Genomic DNA, 14,879 nt, shown 5'->3' on the forward strand with positions numbered 1-14,879 from the left:
CAATGGATCCCGAATACCTCCTTCCTTTGTTGCCTACACATTTCCCATTTCCTCGAGCACGAGTACAATGCTTTATCCGTAATCCAACTGCAATTGCAATGATTCGTTGACCCCCTCTCCCACACACACATACAGGCAAGCACACATCCGCCCAAATCCTTGCCGTTCTTGGTTGTTGCAACTCCTGTAATTTATGCAGAAAATGTTGCCAAGTTTTTGCTGCTAAAGAAAACTATGTACAGGGTAGGCATCACACAGGGCAGGGATAGGCAGATGGACAGGAAGAGATCGAGCAGGCAGGCGGCCAACGGACAGGAGAGGGTTAAAATATCAAACAAGTTTTGGCCAAAAGATAAATATTTATGTCCACCTACAAAATGAGGCAAGGCAAGGAGCGAGGTCCGTGTACCACCCCAATAAAGGAGAGGTACAACCCATCGCATGGGGCCCCCGAGTGTGGGGCAGGTGGAAAAGTTGTGCGCACGTTTACACCGATTGCCATTAGGAGTTCAGAAGTGGGCAACATGATTGCGTGATTACAGTGCACAAAATGCAACCGAACATGGCGTAAGCAATCGACGGAGACAGCAAGACAGGGTGAGCGAGAGAGTGATACAGAAAGGTGGCGTGTTTGGGCAAGAGAATGGAAAAGCCACGTTAGTTTGTTGTTGTTTGGGGCAAAAGTTCCAAATTAGACGAAAAATACAATGGGAAAACGCACACACAACGTTCTCATGCACTTTTCTGGGGAAGTTGTTGTCTTTTTAATGGGTCTCCAGTTAGCACTCGTTCTCGTTGTTGGATTCGTTGCTCTACTCGTTCTCGTTGTTGTTATTTGCCGGCAACTTTTCTATCAAATTGTTGCAAAACGCCCACAACAACAGCTAAAACAATTGCAGACCATTAGAAGAGGTTCTTCCGTAGTCCTCCTCTAGGAGAAATTTCAGTTTACATTCAGGCTCCTGCCGCAAAACCTTGAGTACATCTACGAGTAGCTACATACATATATATTATATGTGGGTGTGCGCTCACTCTCCTGTTCGTCCTGCGGCCTGTCGCCGGAGTCTATGTCGACATTGTTTCCAACAAAGTTGCTCATTTAAGTAACATGTCATGGCTTTGCTTTCGGTTGCTTCTTCCGTTTTTGTTTGCTACCACTTTGTCCTCTACTCTTTTTTTTCCCCCAGTGGTCTGACCAGATGTTGAACTACTCCTTGAGTATATTGCACTTAAGTTTTCGGCTCGTCAGAGAGAAAAAGAGAGAGAGTGGAAAAACAATCCATTTGCTTGGACACACACAGACACTTGGGCAGCTGTCGATCTACATCAAGCTACTAACTACTTAGTGTCTGCTGATATCCGCTATTGTCTGCTGGATAAAATTACGGCTGTATACTGTGTATTTCTATCTACTAATTAATGGTGGAACCCTCTATCTTTATGGTTTAGTGTGACTCAGGTTTACCGACTTTTTGTACTCAAACTATTGCTGTTTAACGAAAACTAAAGTCTCAAAGCCAGTTCCGCTATATCACATTATCACTCTACTTAAAATATACTTATGAGCACATTGCTACATGTTTCAAGCCCCATTTTTAACCAATTTCTCTGCATAGTCCTAGCCAGCACAGCCAGAAATAAAGCTGAGGCCAAGAGTTCCTTTTATCCATTCGCTTTCTATATATTGCATTACATACCATAAACTACTAATAGAATGCCCCAATGAAACATTATACCGATACACAAAGTACGCCTCGGTACCTCGTAACCCTGTAACCCACAATCAATAACCAAAAGAAAATCAATTGTAGCCATACACCACCTTCATTTTCCCCGAATAGCACCATCCATTTACAAGCTTTGCAATAGGCCAGAAAAAAAGACCACAAAAAGCACAACAAAAATCCGCTTGAAATGCACAAGACGTGGCACATACTCGTGCTTGGGCTATTTATAAGCCTTATGGCCGCATAAACGCTTTGGGCTTTTGGCCACGACACCAATCGACTCCCATATGCACATAACCAAGCAAACCAGTTGACAATCCAGCAGGGCCCCACCTCTGAGCAAAGAACCCCCCTGCCACCCACTGAGTCAGCAGAACTGAGGACGGACTGGCTTTTGGGGAGACTCTCTGGTCCCTGGAATTAAGCTAGGCTGCAAACGGATTACGAGGACATGCCGCAGGGCGTTGGGGCTTACTTTTCGACGACGCGTACGTGAATGACGCTATGGGCACGTCGAGTAGGGGAATGGCTACAAAAAAGAGTAAAAATAAAAAATAGTAACTCTGCTCTATTATGAATAGTGGTGGGGACTCACAGGCTGCCATAAAAAACAAGAGAGAGTAAGAGAAACCAAATGAAATTTGTGCCACCGCCCTTTTTTTTTGTTGCTCTGCCAACTTTTTGTGTGGGTTAATAAAATGTTGTATTATGTCATATTTTTGGATAGAGCATAGTAATGTAATTGCATTCACCGGAGTCTGAAATGGTTATATAAAAGGATACAGGATACACATGAAAGGCAGAATGGCTAAGCAGCAGTCGGTCACATTTTTGTACATAACAATTTGTGGAATTTGTGGCATAATGCAGGAGCGGCTCATTTCGAAGTTCCTCTGGCCGAAGTAAAAGTAATCCCTGCAGACCCTGCAATCTCTGAAATTACTGCAGAAAATTGGCCTTCCACATCAGCTCGTTGCAAATATTCTGTGGGGCTGCCGCAAATAGTTTTGGAATGCAATTTAACACTGGAAAGAATGCTGCTCACATCGCAGACCCAGAAAACCCCTCAGACGTGAGAGAATTCACCTGTTAGCTCGGGGGGAATTTATACTAAATTGTACTGCGGCCTGGCACCGTGCCAGACCCTGCCACATGCTGGGCTAGATTTATGATTCTCAACCATTTTTTACCCCGTTTCCAATTTTCTTTGCAGCTTCCGCATCAATCGCATCGAGTCGCCGATCCTGAAGTACGTGGGAGACTGCGGCGAATCGCTGACGATCTACGATTCGGACCACGCCGATCCCGCTCGGATCATCAAGACCTTCTGCGACACCTTCTCGCGGCCAATGGAGAAGGTGGACTTTGTGAGCACCAGCCCCTCGCTGTACGTGCAGTTCGACTCGAAGACGGGCAGCTACAGCGGTAGCTCACTGTACTACTGGGCCCACTACGACTTCTTCAACAACACGCGCTTCGGCGACCCCGTTCCGAACACCCTGTGCGACGAGGTGATGTACGCCTGGAAGCACCCGGGAGGACGCCTCCGGTCGCCCCTCAATTCGCTGATCTTCAAGCGTACGGGCGGCAGCGATGTGCGGTGCCAGTACAAGTTCGTGACGGACAAGAGGCTGTACGCACGGGCCATTATCGAGGTGAATTCGGTGTCCTTCAAGGAGCTGCCGTACAACAGCAACGCGTGCACCAGGTGCCACGAGGAGCGGGTGGACAAGCTGGTCATCTGGGAGGAGCGGGACAAGTACCAGAACAGCCTCGCCTGCTTCTGCGACAACATACCGCGGGCGGTGCGCGTCATCTCGTCGGCGGACCAGATGAACCTCGAGATGATCGTCCAGGGCCAGCACGCCATCACCTCCTACTTCAAGAACCCCAATCCGCTTGAGGCCACCTACGAGTTCGCCCACGGTCCGCTGTGCGGCCCCATCACGAGGGGGCCCTCGCCGGACGGGGAGCTGGTTTTCCCCTACAAGAAGGCCCTCGCGATGGTGGCCAGACCGATGGCTCCGCCCGAGCACCACTACCGCCGCGAGAAGTGCATCTGGGAACTGAAGGTGGCCGCCCAGCGGGACCTGTGGCTCAATCTGGAGAAAACGCGCTTCGCCGACCGCAGCTGCGAGAGTGCCAAGATCGAGGTGTATCTGGCCGGCCGCCTGGAGCCGCGCTTCGTTGTCTGCCCGGAGAACATATCAATGGCCCGGGACCTGCCCATCCTGACCACGGCCGAGCTGGGGGCCACCGGGGCCGACCAGGAGCCACTGCCCGTGCTCATCCAGTACACGGGCGACGGGCAGCCGGGACGCAACATTTTCCGCCTGGTCTGGAGCGAGCTCTTCCACCTGCCGCGCAATCCCGACGGCAGCCTGGCCGCCTCCCTCCTGCAGGACGCCGGCTGCGACTTCCGCTGCCCCGGCGACACAGAGGTCTGCATACCCCGCCACCTGCTCTGCAACGGGGTGGCCAATTGCCCCAACGTGACGCACTCCTCGACGCTCGACCAACTGACGCGTCACATCGAGTGGAACCTCGAGCAGCTCGGCCTCCTCCACCACGCCGGCGAGTACTGCCAGCTGGTCCTGCACGACGAGTCGCCGGAGATCTGTCTGCGACGGGACCTCAGCGAGCTGCCCTACGGCAAGCTCTCTCTCATCGCCCTGGGCCTGTGCCTGATGTTCGCCCTGCTCTTCGCCATCTTGCGCCGGATGTGCCGTCGGTCGCCCAAGCAGTCGGTGTTGCATCAATTTCAGGAGGATTACTAAATAAACAGACATTTTGACAGACATTTCAGATATGATATTGACCTTCAGGGAGACTGGGCGTATAAGGAGGGTGATAGCGTAACATTTCTGGGGAGCTAATGTAACGATTGGATCAGCCGAGAGAGCTAGTTCGGCACCGTAATGGCCGTGGCAGAGCATACACCCTCTATGGGCTAGGTTTGGGAGGTCACGAAAAGGGGCATAGGAAAGGGTGATAGATTTAACAGCCCAGATTGTCAACTTTCTCTGGCATTTCCCTTTTTCTATGAGAGGGCCCGAAGGTTCTAGCATGTTGAGGGGCTTGGCTTCGGTCTCTTCCCGTTTTGGCGCTCGACCCGAGCATTCGTTTTCTTTTATCAGAAAAAAAAATATATTTTTATCTAAGTGCTTCAGAAACGAGAAAGTCTCGAGTTAATCCGGCGTTAGTTTTTCCAAGCTAGGACCGGCGATTGGCGCAGTTTATACGGCAGAAGAGGAACGCCGTGTCGCCGCATTTTCATTACAATACCGACCCGGTTCAGCTTCACGGATCCAAAGACGCCGAGGCGTCGAGTAGATCGAGAGGCCGAGGGACGCAAAAGGGGTCCAGAGGAGCAGCCGAAGCTGCGGTGGAAAATTTACAGGCCCAAGTACCCGGGCACCAACGACGCTAGCGGGAGTTGAGTGGTTTTTGGAAGAAAAAAAACTCCATCTTTTGGTTGGAGAGCGAGCCAAGGAAGGGCTACATAGCGCAGACTGAGCGCGACCAAGAACAGTCTGAGATTTCGAGTGGCGGCGCGAGTGGTCGTCGAAAACAGCCCGATTGCGGAAGGTCGGGAAGAGATCGGGAAGGCAGAAATTTGAAAAGAAATAATATGTGTATTGTCGAGTGTTTTATGTTAATTTAAATAATTTTTTTTTTTTTTTTTTATTTTATTTTTAGAAAGACATCGGCAGTCGGCAAGGGGCGGCGCGAACGAGAAAAAGAAAAGGGGCGAGAAAGTTTTTTTTTGAATGTAATGAGTCGCTCAAAGTAAGTGTGGAGAGAGGAAAGTGGGGAATTTGTGAGTGAGTTCTCGTTCCAGGTCCGATTCTCCTCCGGAAAGCGCTTTCGTCGGTGGACATGCGAATCTGCGGGTGAGTGTGAAAGAGAAATGTAAAAGACTCAACTCAAACGATTTGACTCGAGTCCCACTGAAAAAGTAAAGAGGAGAGGGACAAATACTTTATATGCTTCCCCCCTTACTGTTTCTATTTCTTCCCCCCTTTCGGTTTGGCCGTTGTTAATCTTTTTATATGTGAAATAATTATTCATTTTATTGATCACTATTATTAAGTCATTTTGAAATTCCATCTATTTTATCTGTTTTATGCGTACCTATTTTTGGGTTAGGTTTAGTTTTAGTTTAGAAATTTGTTTATGTAGGATTCAATAAATTTGATAATGTTCTAGAATATAGTTTTTGTTTGCCTTCGGCTAGCCAGATGCCCCTGAGAGCCCCATGAGAACGCAGAGGGCTCATTCCGTGAAAATTGCGACCTAGGGATGGCCAAGGAAGGGAGGGTCAATCCGCTTCAACGAGATCTGAGGCGAGGAAAAGCGTTCGGGGACAGGTCGAAGAAAGAGCCAATTATGTGTTCAGTCTAATTTTAGGTCCAAATTAACTCTCGTCGTAGCACGCACAGATTATAACCTTGTAATAATGAGAATAGGCATTAAGTGAGAGGAGGGCAAGATCACCACCCCAACTAGCCGACGAGCCTCCCAGCCGGGAATATCTGCGTGCCCCCTTCTCTCACTCCCCGACACCTGCCAAGTTCGTTACACTAACGAGATGTGTTGCCAGTTTTTGAGGGAATCACAGTGTAGTAGAGAATCAACGAAAAGTGGTACACATTCAGAGTCGAGTTTGGTACAGAATGAATTTCTTTTCCAGGTGTACTTTAAAGATGTGTGGATGCGCATTAGAGAATATGCCAAAAGTATTGTATTTCCTTGATTTAATTTCATAATTTGTGGGTTCCATTCGAGTTGATATTTTAGCTTTAGGTACATTTTAGTAAAACAAATATCAAAGATTTAGGTTACATTTTATTGAGAAAACACACATCAAGTAAAACTCTTGTGAAAAACAAACAGAAATTGCAGGAGCTACCATCACTCTAAGCCACACTTTTCATCCATGGTACACTGCCAGAAACTCCCACAACAATCTGCCAATCGTTTCCCTTCTCTGCCAGATGGAAAAATTTATGCAAAGGGGAAAAAGCCCATCCCAAATCCAAACCCTATATGTAAGTAGTTCTGACCGGTCGAGTCTATAACTTTCCCTTTACGTGACATCTATTGAATATTAATTGAAAATAATTGTACGATAAAAACGAGGCGAACAAAATGCCCTTCAAACATATAAATGTTTAAAAAAAAAAGAAACACACAAAAAAAGTAAAATAAAAAAAAATTAAATATAACGAGGTGGAACGTTGTGAGTTGCTGCGGACACCGCAACTCTACAGTTATACCCGATACTAAGTCAGTATGGCTCTCCTGCGGCAGACGCCTCTAATTTTTAACCTCTCGACAAAGAGTGCGTGCGAGAGAGACAGAAAATCAGTCTGAGCGTGACGTCGGGCGCTGCGTAGCCACTGAAAATTGATTTCTTGCTTTTGGCTACAAAAAAGATCCGATCTGATCCAGATTCAGCAATCTGATAGATATGGTCATTATCTATGATTCTGCGTTTTTAGTTTTCTCGAATCTGCAATATTGTGGATGCAACAGATTTTCGTTTTTTGTGGGGGCTGAAGGGGGTGGGGCGAAATTCTGAGATATACGTTTTATAGTGAGATCTAACAGAAGTGCGGATACCAAATTTGGTTACTCTAGCCTTAATAGTCTCTTAGATTTGTGGATGCCCCAGATTTTCGTCCTTTGCGGGGGCGGAAGGGGGTGTGGCGAAATTTGGACACGAAACGGTCAAGGTCCGATATCACAGGAGTGTGGATACCAAATTTGGTTGCTCTGGCTCTTATAGGTTCTGAGATCCTTGAGCTCATATTTTGCAATTGACAAAACCGACCATGAAACCTGTGTGTTAGAGAGAGACAGAGCGAGAAAGAATGAAATTGTTTTCTTGATTCTGGCTATAATCATTATACGATCTGGTTCAGATTTTGCACTGTAGAAGATATGGTCATCCTCACCGATTCTGCGTTTTTGGTTTTATCGTATCTTTAAAAATGTGGATGCCACAGATTTTCGTCCTTTGTGGGGGCGGAAGTAGGCGGGGCGAAGTTTTGAAATATTTTTGTAGCAGTGACATATCACAGAAGTCTGGATCCACCACATCGTTGCTCTAGCTCTTATAGTCTTTGAGCACTAGGCGCTGAAGGGGACGGACGGACGGACGGACGGACGGACAGACGGACAGACAGACAGGGCTCAATCGACTCGGCTATTGATGCTGATCAAGAATATATATACTTTATGGGGTCGGAAACGATTCCTTCTGGACGTTACACACATCCACTTTTACCAGAAATCTAATATACCCCAATACTCGTTTTGAGTATCGGGTATAAAAATTGCCCTGAATAAATTAATTAAAACATGAGAAATTGTCATGTGATAATTGTTAAAACAAAAAACCAATACTTTCAAAAAGGCATAAAGAAACTAGACTTTAATTAAAGTAGACAGGTAAAATGGCAAAACATGAAAGCAAAAACAAACAAAAAACACAGATAAAGATGCAGAAATTTAATTCAACATATTAATAACAATTGTTGGTGGTTTTCTATTAGCTATTATATCTATGAAATATAATACGAGAGGCCATTGTGTTAATATTGACAAATTGTCAAACAAAAACCACAAGGATAAGCCACGATTATTTGGCCATACATACATATACATGCATGAATATTTATATAATGTACGATATACAATATATTACATAGATTTACATAGAACATAATTGAAAGGAGAACCTTCCCCCTCCCTTGCCATCCCAGAACAACAGTGAAAAATTGTAGATTGAAATGTGGAAACGGTTTTAGTATTTAAGTCGGTATAGGAAAGGGCATTGCTGTCATGTTCTTTTATCAAGTTTTCCTTTTATTCACACCCCCCCCCCCCCCCCCCCCCCCCCCCCCCCCCCCCCCCCCCTCAACCACAACCGCACCCCCACACGATACGAATCACACCCAACATGCACCTTAAAGGTACAGCTTAGCCCCGTGTAGTGTTGTGTTGCTCATGAGTGAGTGAACAAAAAAGAGTTGTTCACTTAAGTGAGCAACTGAACATGTTCCTTCCAAGTTGTTCTTTTTTGTTCACTTGTTCTTCGTTGTTCACTTGTTCTTTTTTGTTCACTTGTTCTTTTTTGTTCACTTGTTCTTTTTTGTTCACTTGTTCTTTGTTGTTCACTTGTTCTTTTTTGTTCACTTGTTCTTTGTTGTTCACTTGTTCATTTTTATTTACTTGTTCATTTTTACTCACTTGTTCTCTACTCACTTTTTGCGCAATTTTGCTCCTCAAAGGGCATTTTACGATCTGGCAGCTTTGCTCATATTTGCGTTTACTTCACACTTTTTATATTACGTGAAAAGCTGTTTACAATTTTGAAAAATTCACTATGTCGCTTATTCGGAAGTATACTGAGATTTGGAACCATTTCGAGGAAGTTGGACGCCAGGAAGCCAAGTGCAAGTATTGCAAATCTATTTTGAGTTGCAAATCTCAAAGTAACTTAAGCCGCCATTTAAAGAGCAAGCACCCGGCGTCTATGGAGCCCGTTAACCGGCAAAACACCGATGGCCCGATTTTTGTGCAAAGTGCGCAACCAAAAATAAGAAGCTTTGCTGAAAGGCCTGTACCAGCGAGCAAAGCGCAGCAGATTGATCTGCAACTTGTACGGATGATCGCCAAGGGTCATCACGCCTTGCGCTTGGTCGAAGAACCAGAATTTAAAAAATTTATTCACGATGTGTCGCACGCCCCAAACTATAAGCTTCCGACGAGGAAAACATTAACCAGCTCCTTGATTCCCAAAAATTCGTGACGAGTACACTGGGACGATAATAGAAGAACTACGTGCGGCCACAGCGGTGTGCTTAACTACAGCCGGTTGGACATCTATAACCAACGAAAGTTATCTGGCTGTCACAGTACATTTTATCGATGAGGAATCAACGATGCTGACCTCCTATACAATTGCTTGTCAGGCCTTTGAAGCGTCGCACACTGCTGCGAATCTGTGCAGCTTTTTGGAAAAAATTGTGACTGAATGGGATCTCAAAAACAAAGTCGCAGCAATAGCATCCGATAATGCACACAACATTGCTCTTGCTATTAGAACCGGCAATTGGAGTCATATACGGTGTTTTGCTCATACCCTAAATCTAATTGTCCAAAAAGCTCTAGATAAAATGAGCAGTGTGCGCAGAAAAGCTAAAGCTATAAGCGAATATTTTCATCGCAGCTCATCAGGCTTAAAAAAGCTTAAAGATATGCAAGCGCTGCTTAAGTTGGCTGACCTCAAACTAACACAGGATGTGCCAACACGTTGGAACTCAACGTACAAAATGTTTGAACGGCTGTCTATCCTGAAGGAGGCAGACGTGGCAGCTCTGTCAACAAGGACAGATTTAATTTTGTCACCAGAAGACTGGGATGTCATTGATGGAGTGCTTCCCGTATTAAAGCCATTTTATGAAGGTACAGAAGAGATCTCAGCTGAAAAAAACGTAACATTGTCAAAAATAATTGCTTTGACTGGATTACTTCAAAGAAAAATGGCTCAAATATATCCAACAGTTAAAAATAACCTAGTTGCCGAAGTAATCAATGAAATCATAAACGAGATGGACGGCAGGTTTAACGATTTCGAGGCTAATATTTTGTATGCGGAGAGCACTGTTCTGGATCCCAGGTTCAAAGGACGCGCATTTAAATCTGCGGAGGCCTTTAAAAAGTCAGTAGCGGATATCAACAAAAAATTGGCTCAAGCGATACGGTCACTCCCTGAACCTCCACAAGAAGCTATAAGCAACAAAAAACAAGAAGAGGACACAACATGGGCTGAATTTGATACCACTTTTCAGCAAGTAAGCCAACCCACCAACAATACGGCAGCATCCATAAGAGAAATGGATAAGTACCTGGCTGAGGAGTACATCAGCCGAAAAGATGATCCATTGGTATGGTGGAATCAGCGGAAAGCGCAATACCCGCTACTTTATAACTATATGCTGAAGCGCCTCTGCTTAGTCGCCACCTCAGTGCCATGCGAGCGCATATTTTCAAGTGCAGGCGAAACCATACGTAAAAGGCGCTCCCTTTTAAAGTCAACAACCGTTGAAAATTTAATTTTTTGCATAACAACATGTAAATCGGAAGTGAGTTCAACCTAATTTGTACTTGATTGCTTGTTTGCTTGATTAACATTTTTTTCTCTTATAGCGCTAAAATGAAGAAAACGAAAAGTATAAGAATTCATATGAAAGGATCTCCTTTTTTTAAGTTAGTATAAGAATTCCTATGAAAGGAAATAAAAAGTTTGTTTTTTTGTTATATACATTTTTTTTTTTTTTAGTTATAAATGTTTGATTAATATTGAAATGTAACGTATTTTATTTGTGTAAAAGTCTGTGGTGCTTAGGGTTCTGTGCATGAATAGTGAACAACTGAGCAAGTCAGCAACTGAGCAAGTGAGCAACTGAGCAACTGAGCAAGTGAGCAACTGAGCAAGTGAACAACTGAGCAAGTGAACAAGTGAGTAGCTGAGCAATCTAAGAGAGCAAGTGAGCAATATGAGTGAGTTGACTCACTTACTAAAAAAGAACAAGTGAACATGTTCACCAAAATGAGCAATGTTTACCCAACACTAGCCCCGTGACAATGCAACTTTGCAGCAATGCCCGAAGAAGATGAAACAGTCAAAGGAAATGGCACACAAATAAGAAAGGAAGGGGCAGCGGAGATAAGCAACAGCAGTAATAACAGCAGCAGAGGAACAGCTGATTAGCAGCAACAGCAGTAGTAACAGCAGCAGCAACAGCAGTAGTAACAGAAGCAGATCAACAGCGGACAGAGAAGAAGAGGAACCGAGCGAAGCAGTGAAAAGGAGAGAACTGCAGCATACGGACGTGACTCAAGCAGCAGCAGAAAATCAGCAGAAATAAGCCGTAACATTAAGAACTTTTGTAAGCACACATACCAGGCCACCGCGATAATAGAAAACCAGATATTACGACTCATATTTTAGTGTACATCAGAATTAAATGTATAAATAAAACAATAAATGCGAAATTAAATAATAAATTGAGATATTGAACACATTTTAATTGAATCGAAAGGAGGGGAAAGCACGTCGACCAATACCAATGCAACGCCACAATGAAAGAAAGAAACAACATGTGTGAATGTCACTGTGGTGAATATACAGCATTGCCAAAAGAAAGGAAGAAAAATAAGAGAATAGGTGAAAGCAAGAGATGAAACCTTCACCGCGTAATAAAAAGCACGGCGAAAGGGGTAAACGACTCATTGAGAGGAAGAGAGAGAGATAGCACCAATACAAATAGCAAAGAACATAAAGAACAAGAAAAAGAGTCGAAGAGGAGATGGAATAATGCAACTCTGCCGCGTCACGTGGTGAAAATACGGCACTGCCAGATGGAAACGACGAAAAGCAGAAGAAAGTAAGCGATGAACAGGCTCAACGAAAGCGTAGAGTAAAGAGACGCGAGAAAGGGACGGCGACGACGTCGGCGATTTATATGTCAGCAGGCGAGCAGGCGCAAACGTACGCGACGAGCAAAAGGCGAACGTGAATTTGTGAAAAAAATACTAAGACGACATCAGTTCTTTTTTGTAGAAAGTTCTTCCTTTGTGTTCATCTTCTTCTGAAATTGAGATACTCTTTGGTTAAGCAATGGAGAAATTCGGTGCACCACGTGGCAAGCGTCCGCGCGTCCAGGTATCGATGGAACAGAAGGAGCAGGCCATTGCCCGCATACTCAACGGAGAGACCAAGGCCGGCATCTCCCGTGAGCTGGGCGTGCCCGAGTCCACGGTCCGTGGCTGGGTGAAGCGCTCCGAGCAGCGCTCCGCTCGCGAGACCAAGGATAAGCAGAGTAAGTACATGCCCAAGTCCAAAGTGTTTCTATCGAGTAAAAATTCATCGGAAAAACTCCATTTCGTCACGCAGACTTGGACAAGAAGCCATCGCCGCTGCAAGCCCTGAAGCTGCCGCAGAAGCGCAATTTTAGCGGGCATTCATTGGCAGCTGACCGGAAGTACATGAGGGATTCCCTATCGATGCCGATGCAGACTCCATCTGTAATGCCCACATCATATACGCTTCCCACCATGGCTCCAGTACCATGTCCCATTTCGGTGCCACTGCCACTACTGCCACCCGTGCCCCTTTCAGTGCCGCAAACGGCCGTCGACGGCCTCAACCAGACGGACGACAGTCAGATGATCTACTGGCTGCACATCTTCAATGCGGGTGTCCTCAACTTCACCTGGATCGTCACGGCGGCTGTCCAGCATGCGCGCACCCATGGCTATGCGGAACGCCTGACCTTGTGGCAGATCATCAACATATACGTGGACGAGGCCGCACGCAACGTGGCCGCCAATGCGGGCATATTTGTGAATCCATTGCCGAAAACACAGACAACTCGCATTGGTAACATTTCCCAGACGCCACGTCTCCACATCACAGCCGAGGATGATGAAGAGGACGATGAGCAGTGATAAAGGCAACATCTGTTGTGTTTTTATGTAAATGAATATCTTAAGGGGGGTAAATTACGTTTAATTAAAGATTGTACATAATTACGGCGGTTTTTAATGGTATTTTTTAATGTTGTTCTCGCGTGTGGGAGAGAAAACGTAATATATCTGTACTTCAGTGACAGTTTTCTTATATGTCAGCCGAGAAATTGGCTGTATACATATTTCTGGAAGTCTGTTTCCATATTAGAAATCGAAGCAACCATAGCTTTTCAGCTGTCAAATGTTCGCAATTTCCATTCCAGAGATTTGCATCTTAAAAAAATGAAAACAAAACTATTATAACGGCATTTAAGAATGTAAACAACCTACGATAAATTATTGCGCCTGCTCATCCTCAAAAAGAGATTTCCAGCTGAAAAGAAGCTTTAAATATGATTTCCCATTTGAATGTGCTCTCCACCCAATCTACTAGTGAGAGTGCAGCCTATACATATGTAGTACATAATTGATCGGCCTGGAGGCAATGCTATAGCTATGGCAAAGTGGTAGACTCCGTGGCGAGAAGCAGACCTTGTCGCAGCAGCCACACAAATAAAATGGCTGTCAATGGGATTATGTTGTTAAAGGCAAATAATTGCATTTTAATTAGCAGCGAAATAAGTGCGATAATTGTCCCCCGAGCCCGAGTCCGAGTCTGAGTCCGGGGGATCGATATTGGATTGTGGCGATGCGGCATGGAATGGGAAAGCGTGGACCACACTTCAACTCCAACTCCAATATCGCCGGATATCGCCGTGTATGCCCGCAGTGAATGAATCAGATGCGGCTGGCTTTCATTTCGATGCGTGTCATGCAAATTTTCCATTGGCTGTGACTCCGACTGGCTATGTCCTCTGCCTTTTGGGCCGTGACACGTAATTAAGCGGTTTTATTTGCGGCTTTGCCGCACATTAATTGGTCATGTTAAATGTGAAATTTTATTTGTGAATAAATTTCTATAATTTCAATATAAATATGCGCAAATATGTGTGTTCGGTATGTATTTATTTTCGCCTATTTATGAAAATATTTTCTAGTGGATTATAGATGAACTGATGCGTGTTTTGGTTGTGTCCTTCTCTGGTTGTTTTGTCACATTGTGATTATGTTTTTTGCCAAAGAGTGTTCTGGCAATCAGACCAATTAGTGGCTGCACTACGACCCAACGAATTTAGACCACGTGGTAATTATTCAGTTAGACAGTTGGCTCCAGCGCTAAGAAGACGTTTGCCCTGGCTTTGAGAGTGCAAACAGCTGTTTAAAGGCACCACAAAACTACGAAATGTACTCGGCATCTATCCTAATTGTAATCCAATCGGAGGCCATGCATTTCCATTTACCTTTCCGACCAAAAACACTTGGGACTCCGCCGTAATTTAGCCAACATCTTGCATCCCCCACCACAGCCCACCCACACAAAACACCACCACAAACAGAAGCCACATCGGTCCAAGGCTAAGCTACTGCCCTTAAACGGCCCCACGATTACCCACACAGTTCATCGGCAAAGGCTCTACACCCCACCCACTTTTTCTGTCTCTCTCTTTAACATAAAGTTTTTCCATTTTCATGCGGCCACATTAAAAATATGGACAAGGGAAAGGGACT

General features: G+C 45.1%; 3 protein-coding genes across 3 annotated transcripts in view; all 3 read left to right on the forward strand.

The window, feature by feature from the left end:
* LOC117193902 overlaps window positions 1-4,760 on the forward strand; it is a gene marked incomplete at its 5' end in the record, with an annotated part of 135,439 nt that extends 130,679 nt beyond the window's left edge. The window contains one exon of the mRNA XM_033398579.1: window positions 2,941-4,760. Coding sequence (XP_033254470.1) covers window positions 2,941-4,504 — 1,564 coding nt within the window. The remainder of the gene's footprint in view (window positions 1-2,940) is intronic.
* Window positions 4,761-8,971: 4,211 nt separating this feature from the next.
* LOC117193753 (zinc finger BED domain-containing protein 4-like) lies at window positions 8,972-11,048 on the forward strand. The gene is made up of 2 exons (XM_033398483.1): window positions 8,972-10,882; window positions 10,947-11,048. Exons 1-2 carry the CDS (start codon window positions 9,680-9,682, stop codon window positions 10,950-10,952), a joined length of 1,209 nt encoding a protein of 402 aa, XP_033254374.1. The 5' UTR covers window positions 8,972-9,679; the 3' UTR covers window positions 10,953-11,048.
* An 824-nt stretch (window positions 11,049-11,872) lies between these two features.
* On the forward strand, window positions 11,873-13,333 carry LOC117193754. Its single transcript, XM_033398484.1, has 3 exons — window positions 11,873-12,291; window positions 12,364-12,622; window positions 12,697-13,333. Exons 2-3 carry the CDS (start codon window positions 12,421-12,423, stop codon window positions 13,248-13,250), a joined length of 756 nt encoding a protein of 251 aa, XP_033254375.1. The 5' UTR covers window positions 11,873-12,291; window positions 12,364-12,420; the 3' UTR covers window positions 13,251-13,333.
* Window positions 13,334-14,879: the final 1,546 nt, after the last annotated feature.

Source organism: Drosophila miranda (genome assembly GCF_003369915.1).
Source record: "Drosophila miranda strain MSH22 chromosome Y unlocalized genomic scaffold, D.miranda_PacBio2.1 Contig_Y2_pilon, whole genome shotgun sequence".
Lineage (NCBI taxonomy): Eukaryota > Metazoa > Arthropoda > Insecta > Diptera > Drosophilidae > Drosophila > Drosophila miranda.

Excerpts from the sequence above, each read along its gene's own strand:
- LOC117193754 (XM_033398484.1), top strand. The coding sequence starts at position 12,421 with ATGGAGAAATTCGGTGCACCACGTGGCAAGCGTCCGCGCGTCCAGGTA. Across the intron at positions 12,623-12,696 it reads CGAGACCAAGGATAAGCAGA|ACTTGGACAAGAAGCCATCG; the intron begins GTAAGTACATGC and ends TTCGTCACGCAG.
- LOC117193753 (XM_033398483.1), top strand. The coding sequence starts at position 9,680 with ATGCTGACCTCCTATACAATTGCTTGTCAGGCCTTTGAAGCGTCGCAC.